At 37.9% G+C, this 9074-nt stretch overlaps 1 protein-coding gene across 4 annotated transcripts; it reads right to left on the bottom strand.

The window, feature by feature from the left end:
• Positions 1 to 1569: 1569 nt before the first annotated feature.
• LOC149190085 (uncharacterized) lies at positions 1570 to 8466 on the bottom strand. Of its 4 annotated transcripts, XR_016255956.1 has the most exons (5): positions 7717 to 8466; positions 7495 to 7616; positions 7034 to 7274; positions 6334 to 6504; positions 1570 to 1796 (listed from the first exon to the last, which is right to left on the bottom strand). XR_016255956.1 is itself a non-coding variant. In XM_089412024.1 (4 exons), the coding sequence occupies exons 3-4, from the start codon at positions 7106 to 7108 to the stop codon at positions 6400 to 6402; spliced, it is 180 nt and encodes a 59-aa protein (XP_089268150.1). In that variant the 5' UTR covers positions 7109 to 7176; positions 7495 to 7616; positions 7717 to 8466; the 3' UTR covers positions 6344 to 6399. The 4 variants fall into 4 exon arrangements, 3 of the variants coding, with proteins under 3 accessions (XP_089268148.1, XP_089268150.1, XP_089268149.1); XM_089412024.1 differs by lacking the exon at positions 1570 to 1796 and having other exon boundaries at positions 6344 to 6504; positions 7034 to 7176; XM_089412022.1 differs by lacking the exon at positions 1570 to 1796 and having other exon boundaries at positions 6300 to 6504; positions 7034 to 7616.
• Between the last annotated feature and the right edge of the window lie 608 nt (positions 8467 to 9074).

Below are 9074 nucleotides of genomic sequence, written 5' to 3'. Positions count from 1 at the left end.
ATGCCATGGAAAATTACACAGCTCAGGAACCTAAGGATACTCGCATGGCTTGGACTAGAGGACGAAAGAATCTGAGAGAAGGATTAAAAGTAGAATTTAGGACTCCCTCCTTATTATTGCCAAGGTTGACAGAGATATTAATCAACCTTCTTCTAATTGGATGGTTCCGGGTTGATGGTTTCTCTACCTCTATGGTGGCAAGAAAGGCGGTAAAATCTTATTTGGTGAGCAGTAAAGAAAGTGGATTTGCCGCCAATGTATTTCTAACCACAGCCCTGCTGAAGTATAAGGATACCGAGTCTGATGATATCAACTCTACTGGAAATCACAACCATATTTGCCAAGTGCTAACCTTTCGAGGTCCTCTTCTAAACCTCAGAACCTTGTCACTTATAGCAGGTACCGTTAACTTGCTTTGCTCCATTTTTTGGGCCGTGTTTATGGCATTTGAAGGAAGCCATGGTAAATGGTATGATATACATTCCATCAAACCCTCTATACCTAGAGTTGCACTCATAATTGTAGCCATTGTTGTTGCTTTAGGCATGGACTGTCTGCATCTTTATTTGTGCTGGACGAAGCGTGAAGAAAAAAGAAGGGTTCCTCGCATAATCCTAGTTTGTGCAGTCATGGCTATTGAGATAATGTGCATTGCGTCAGGCAGTGTAGCACTAGGAGTTCTTGGTATAAAGCCGTTTAAGAAATGGGTATATAGTGTTGTGCAAGCCCTGGTTTGGGTGAAGTGGGGAATTGGCAGCTATCTTCTTGGCGAATTACATTCAGAAACTAATTCAGAATATAATTGGAGGAGTGGAATTCTTGTGTATTCTTCTTCCTTCTTCCTCAATTTTATGTTGGCTGCAGTTCGGTGCGATTGGCACTACTCGCCACAGACATAGTAAGTCTGTGTGAGCTTTGTAGTTAGCGTTAAGCAGGCCGATAAGTCTTTGTGAGTTTAATTTCTTTTTAAAATTTAGCAGATCCTAATTATGTACCGTAGTGAATCTGAAAGCTTTCAATGGATTATAGGTGTCCATTAATCTGAAAGCTTTCAATGGATTATAGGTGTCCATTAATCTTGTGATATTAAAGTCCATATCACATTTACTTTTCAAAAGTTTCCATCTGAATCAAGATAATTAATGTATTTTATTATCTTTCATAATGAATCTGAAATCAATCTTGCTTTCTTAATGTTTTATATTATTTTTATGATGAGTTAAATGAATCAAATAACTTCCGTAAGGATAAAAAGTGTTTCAGAAGGTATTTTATGGAAACGAATTGAATTCTAATAAAAACAAGGAGGCTGCGCGGCAGCTAGTCCCTGCCCTAAGTTGCAGTAGTTGTTTATTTTGTAGACGAAGCAGTGTAGCAGTTATTTATTCTGTAGACTAAGCAGTGTAGGTGTTTTTTATTCTGTAGACTAAGCAGTGTAGCCTAAGCAGCGACTATTGAACCAACAACGTCACTAATTTCTGAGCTTGAACTAGTTGATCCATCAGTAGAATTATCAAAGGCATAGGCATAGGCACAAGTAGCATAGAAAGCAGAAGTGTACAATTTTCAGATTAGTAATAAGCATATGGAGGTGCGAAAGGTGCAAATATTACATGCTGAGTATCATGCCATCATGATTAACTTTTGTAGATTGGATAAGAAAAAGTCCAACTTACAATTGTGAAGAGATTCTGGTATCATGACATACTGAACTGCAAGATCCCACCTTGTTGCTTGGTCCCAGAGTTCAGATTGAGGACACAGACACCAAAAGTCTTGGTTTCTTCCCTGGATAACTGTAAGAACCAGAAATGAGATCATCTCTTGCTTCCGTCAAATTTGAATCCCCATAGACTTTGGAGAAGAGGAGGAATTGAACACACAGTCATTTAGATTTATATATGATAAAAGCAGAAACAGGGGCCCTGATTGTGGTTTAGATGTCATCTCAAAAGAACGAACTGTATGCCTGTGATGTAAATGAATGCAATTACTATGTATCCCTTATTTCAAGCACAGAGGTAGAAAATACAGTCTAAAGTTCAACTATGTATTCCTTATAAACCATGGTATCATGCAAATGAAATGAAAACAAGATGAGCGGAATTTTGATTGCCTCCATCATTAGCAGGTTGATTGGGATGGGTTCCCCCAACATTTTTCTTAAAGACAAGAATACACCCTTCCACTTCTGTCCCTTCTTTAGCATCTTCTATAGTCTTCAAATCCAAAACAACATGTGTCGTACAATGTTTGACACAAGAAATCTCTAGTTTCAACTGACATAGCTTTGGAAAAGGACTCTGCAGTTTATCTACAGAGGTAACACTTGAATTTTTCTCTGAACTGTATTTCAAAGGTAGTACTGACCTCCTCAAGTTGCTACCACTCATCCTAATTCTCAAATGTCATTAAGCTCTGGAGTCAACACTGCCGAGAATAAAGGCAGTTTATCTACAGAGGTAACACTTGAATTTTTCTCTGAACTGTATTTCAAAGGTAGTACTGACCTCCTCAAGTTGCTACCACTCATCCTAATTCTCAAATGTCATTAAGCTCTGGAGTCAACACTGCCGAGAATAAAGGCAGTTTATCTACAGAGGTAACACTTGAATTTTTCTCTGAACTGTATTTCAAAGGTAGTACTGACCTCCTCTAGTTGCTACCACTCATCCTAATTCTCAAATGTCATTAAGCTCTAGAGTCAACACTGCCGAGAATAAAGGTTCGATGCGCTGATCCTAAGTGACATTTTGCTGTTTAGTCAAACTGCAGTTTAAATGCTTCTTCTGCTATAGGGAATGAAGGCAATGACATGGATATTGTAGTTGTTGCTCTTTCCTTTCCAACTATTACACAGCATATGCCAGGCATACTTTTGTTCACCGCAATATATAATGATCTAGCAATCTGTTAATAAAAGCTAAAGATTTCATCATTTAATTGACTTCTTCTACGACCAAGCTCTTTTATTTTTGGTAGTTGAAATTTCAACAACCACCCAACAATCAGCATAAGCATTTCGAAACAATTTATATATTTGTTTATATGTGAATACTTGTAAGTGATGGGTAAAACACACAGGCTTAGAGACACTCAAATGTTGGTTGTAGGTGGTTTACACAGAACTCAAGCCAATGCGGTGTATAAGTGAAGAGGGCAAGAGCCAATTTGGCTGTTGATTCCACCAAAGGCTCGAACAAATTGGAATTAAGTTGTAAAATGTGGTTTGTGCAACAGGAATTCACACTAATGAACAGAGGAATCATTGCATTTGGAATTCAGGGAATTTGAAAAAAAAACCTGTGGTATCAAAGCTTGGTTGCCCTCATACCACAAAATGACATCAATTTAATAAGAGCCTCACCCGCAGGCAAGGTGAAGAAGAGAAAACTTAACAGAAAATAAGCATAGAAACAACATTCTTCCTCCAAGCACTTATTTCATCTCCTTGGCTATTGTCAAATTTAAAATAAATAGCACAGTAGTGAAATTTATAAGTTCAAAGATTTGAAATATTTTAGAGTCAAATTGTTGCCGAAGATTTCAATTTAATCTTTTTAATTTAATCTTTTTAAGTGTCAAGGCACATCAAAGTGCAGAAACTCTCAAATATATAAACTATAGTGACACCAAAACCCAACATTTATAGTCTTCTTTCATATTTGCTTCTCTTTTTTATTAATCTCTGCTGCAAAATTTCAGAATTGAACATCTCGAATCAAGTCTCAAGAAAATTAGTACATTCTTCCAAGTCTCAAGAAAATTAGTACATTCTTCCCTGTCGGGGGTTGTCTTTCAACAGTATAAAGATGGTATTTAAGCCTTATAGGCTATAGGATATTGTCATTCTTGTGGCTTTATGGGCCCAAAGACTATTCTCAAGTTTTATTTTTCTTTATCCTAGGTCGTTTGAGAAGTTCCTTACAGAGAAACTCAATCATCAATAAATAATTTCGTAAGTCATCCCTTGCTTTTGCTCCGAACTGTTATGACACTAGTTCTGATGAAAAGAAAGAAGAATGCCTAATTAATGAATATGAAGTGAGTGTGATATTAGAGGTGATTAATGACTGTTTAATTGAGGGGAAACAAGGTAAGGCGACAGCTCCCTTTAAGGGAAGCTGCTTCACATATGAGAAGAATTAGGGATTAGCCAGCTCAACATTAGGGGCAAAAATCAGTTTAGATGGCTCAACATTAACAGGAAAAAAAATGTATGGCTGACTAGACATTAGAGATTCAAACAAGGATGTCTTGGCCATAGTCTGCCCACCTAAAGCAGATTTTGGACACCCTGACTTATGGTGTAACCAAACAATTCGCTAGTAAAGATAAACCTCCAAATTCTTCATATTATTTCATTCTCTCGCCTATTGTGCAGTTATTTTGCATTTATTCATTAATATAGAATTCTCTACATCTAGAGTTATATTAACTTATTCTCCAAGAGTGGCCATTGCAAATCATGTGTGAATTTTTGCTGGCTTTAGGCCTAATCCTGCTAAGCGTTTTCTATGAAAGGGAACCGCCGTAATTTTGCTATTTATGATCACCTATCAAAGTTGATTGCAGAAATATTACAATGCATGCAATGGTATAAAGAACATAATTCCTAGTTTGAAAGCAGGAGAAAGCCATCGGATTTCTTTCTGATCAACTTAAACTTTAAACTTTGTTAACATTGAGAAAATGTCTAAACAGATCCAAATCCATATAGTTTTTATCTATTGGTAAAGGTTAATGGCCTGATAATATTTAGTCTTTTTACTATGGATGTTTTTCATATTTAGCATCCACAACACAAATTTAACATCAATTTTCTCGTCCGTGTTATAAGCTTATGTCTTTGCTAATTCAAGCACTCACTTGATTTATGTCTTTGCTAGTTCAAGCACTCACTTGATTTATAATAGAATTTACAAAAGGAAGGACCATGAACTACCTCTGAACCAGTCATATTATCATTCATTATAACAAAATGAATGTCTAAATTTTCAAGACCATTTCCAAACTTCATTGTAAAGTCATGGAAGTATAGGTTGAGTCACTTTTGTCAAATGTCTGACAAATGGTGGGCAGTGGCATTGGGATACCAATACAATTGTAACAGCTCACCCCATCAACTCCTGACTCCTTTGGCCCAAGTAAGAAGGGCAATGGCTGGACAGTCCTTCTATTTTTCTCTTCGGATGAGCCGTATTGCTTAATAAGTTATACTGCCTGCTGCTTTTCTACAATGCCATGGTTGCTTCCTTCTTACAACCTTTAATTATTCTCGATAATTGTATGAAGCCTAAACTAGCTTACCGTTATCATTTTTGCAGCCATGGCATGTCAACCAATTCAACCAGTGACAGGTGATAAAACAGAGTGTGAAATGGTATCTCACATCTTGTTGGGTGGTGGATACTCGACACTTAAGGGCAATATGGAAGCATCTTTGATAACTTCAGTTACCGTGTTGAACAAGAAACAATTAATACACATTCATATTCAGCAATATACTTATAACAAAGCCTAGATTAGAAGCTCTTATAGCATTTCCCACATGTAAGTGTGATTCATAAAAGGTTGAAATGCTTACTCAAAAGGATGTTTTGCAATTGCCCGAACATATTTTTTGTGATACGTAAGAGTAGACATTGTTTTTCCTGTGCAGAAGTGAAAAATTAGAAATTTATAAATTTTTGAGATTTTAATTTATCACAGCGAAGAAAGGTTTACATACTATTGAAGTAAAGACTCGCCTGCAGCAAGGTCCCATAACTTGATCTGGCTATCAAACTCAGTATTCCCAGGGTAATAGAAACCGAAATACTATAAGGAGTCTCATATAGACCCATGATAGCTGGTTAAGGTAAATAACTTCCTCAAAAACACCCAGAGACATTCAGAATGGTGGCCAAATGGCAAAACAACTGAATTTCCCTACTTGACATACCAATTCGGTCTGGCATAGTTAAAGTAAAATTACCTATATTCCTTTGCATAGACAATGAAAAACTATAAGCTTTGGATAATGGTTTTATTTGCAATTCACGAATTTGGGTAACGAAGGCACAGTTGACATGAAAATATTAACTAAAATAAAATTACAGTGGCTGTGTGAAGATGCCATTACCAAAATGCAGTGCAAATTCCAAGTGACAAATAATCGAATGAAATACTAATTTAATTTATTTCAAATTATCTGGCATTTTTTTTTGACTTCTTTTAATACAATGCAAATTAAAAAATGGTGTTGCGGCCATTGCGAGCATGAAATGAATCTGAAGAAGCCATTCACCAAAAATTAATATTTCCATACACTGAGTGGAAGAGATATATTACCATTGAAGGCTCTGGTAAGAGAACACAGCTTTCTAGAAATCCTGAGGTTGCTGCTCTTCTTCCAACTTAAGGAACCTCCCCCAACTCTCTCGAGACACCAACGACTTGTTCGGTTGAAAATGAGTCCTCCACGAAATTGGAAATCCATTCTAGCTCTCCCAGATCATCGCACTGTTACATAAAGAACAAAAACCCATCTCAGCGAACATATCATCATCCATGAAAATATATTTCGAAAACATAAAACCCTCTCATTTGGTGATTTATTAGCAATTAAATATAAAATGCACTCAAGCCCATGAACTATTCTTTGTCCAATTCGTGCCCAACCTATGAACATGGTTCACAATGTGTAACAGACCTTAAACAGAAGAAACCCATTCCAAATTCCTCAAAAAGAGAACTGAATTGACAAGTTGGAATAAACCTTAAACATAAAAAACCCATTCCAAATCCCATTCCAAATTTTTCAAGAAGAGGATTCCACTGAAAAGTTGAAATGCACATTAAACAGAAGAAAGTTAAAACCCATTCCAGATTCCTCAAGAAAAGGATTGGATTGAAATACACTTTAAACACAATAAACCCAGTCCAAATTTTTCAAAAAGAGTTTTGAGAGGAAAGCAAGGCTAACATCATGCATTACCCAGAGTTAAACTGAATACTATATGCAGAAATGAAGTTAGTAATTCGTACTTACCAGAAAACAGAGATGACCATTATTGTTTGCATCAGTTTTCAGAACATTGTACCCTTTGAAGCTCTTTCCGTTCATAGAGGAATTGCCGCTAACAGTCTCCGCAAAGGTTATGGTAGAGGAATCTGCTGCTACTGCAGCTGCACCTGCCATCCATGCACACCCGCTCTCACATCTCTCATTATTAAAGGCGCCACATCCATAAAGAAATACAAGAAAAGACCTCCGTTGGAACTTCCTAGAGCTGCATGGTGTCATCGTGCACATGGAATGTCATTTTTCTCATTTTAATATTTGAAATAAAAATTATATATTTTAATAATAAAAATAAAATAGTGTTAATAATAAATAAATCTGATATCAACACGTTAAAGTTTGCATGCAGCCCACTTGTTTCTCTAACACGATTTTAAATCTCAACTTTCAACTCAACTTTCAACGCTGGAGGCTTATTTGCTTCTCACACGATTTTAAATCTCAACTTTCAAGGCTGGAGGCTTATTTGCTTCATGATTATCTGCACATCCAGCAGAGAAGCTACGGCTCTGAAGTGCTTGAGCTCTGCCATCCACAGTTATGTACAATCCTAGAACAATGCCGAACACAGTTATGTACAATCTTGGAACAATGCCGAAATGAGAATTGGTTAGCACCAATGCCGAAATGAGAACTGGTTCGCACCTTACCAATTTTGTTCAGATTAACATATGCTGCTGGAAGCTTCAAGTGCTTGTGTACATATCCTGCATCAGTTGGGTCCACAAGTGGAGCACTCTACCTTGACAAGGTCCACTTTAACCCTAACCTAGCTATTCTGATCCTACCAGTGAGGAGACTAACTACAGAGTTGACTATTGATTGAAAGGGTAGGGCGTTTTAACAAGCCACTGAATCTCAAGCTACTGACTCTGGCTGGTAGGGAACGTCTCCGGAACAATCTTTCGATCCAGAAGGGATGCTACTGGCTATGCTTTCTATGTAATTGATACCGGGTCAACCATTAAGAGAGACGATTAGCAATGCTGCAAGACGCCCACAGCTCCAAGGTAGCAGGGCATTTCCGAGTACACAAGACATTGATTCATATACAAGTCATCTATTCTCTGGGCCTGCTGCTGGTCCTTCCCCGTTCTTACGCTATGCTCCGGTATAACCTTCCCAAGGGTTTATGCTTATCTCCCTCCTTCGTTAGATAACACAAAGCTTCACTTTACGAGAGAATGAGCCTTTCCCCTTCCTTACTGCTCCCTTTCATCCTTAAAGAGCGGATAGCAGGTGACTTCAAGGAGCGGTCAATAGAGAGAGGGTTCTTAGCAGGTGAGTAGAAACCTATAAAATAGCGGATAGCAGGTGACTTCAAGGAGCGGTCAATAGAGAGAGGGGAGGGTTCTTAGCAGGTGAGTAGAAACCTATAAAATAGCCATTTTAGTGCCCTGTCTCGCGGCGACTCTCGCCTGAAGATGGAGATGGAGCATGATTTCAGCTGTTTCTTCAAAGGATCTGCATGGCTAACATATAAATCAAGGGCCTGACAGAATTCAAAAAGGTAACAAGTTTCTCCATTGAGGTGTCTTTGTTGTGTCACAGTGCATACATCTCCTGATTTGAGTCTGCTGGTCGTGCTCTCTCTTTTGGTTTCCTTGGCTCATCTTGGCAGGTTTCTTTGCAGGGAAGTGGGTTTTGGTGGCTCATCTTGGTAGGTTTCTTGCAGGGAAGTAGGATTCTGCAAAGAATTCTGAATCTGAAGATAGCACATAAGAACCGAGTTCCGAAATACAGAAGAACCAAGTTCCGAAATGCAAAAAGGTTAAGAGGAGGTGACCTGAATATTGAAGGAGCCTGACCAGGTGTTGCCAGATGTAAAACAAGAAGACCAGGTAGACCAAGTGTTGCCAGGTGTAAAACAAAAAGACCAGGTGTAAAAGAAGGTGTAAAACAAGACGACCAGGCGACCAGGTGTAAAACAAGAAGACCAGATTGCTCTAAAATTCACAGGTGTAAAACAAGAAGACCAGATTGCTCTAAAATTCACAAGGCGGTGGAA

This window comes from Pinus tabuliformis, chromosome 3_1 (assembly GCF_031772625.1).
Source record: "Pinus tabuliformis cultivar Carrire ecotype Pingquan chromosome 3_1, CPIR1, whole genome shotgun sequence".
In the NCBI taxonomy this organism is placed as follows: Eukaryota; Viridiplantae; Streptophyta; class Pinopsida; order Pinales; family Pinaceae; genus Pinus; species Pinus tabuliformis.
The sequence above is the reverse complement of the archived record's forward strand: the minus strand, read 5'-3'. Positions and strand labels throughout refer to the sequence as shown.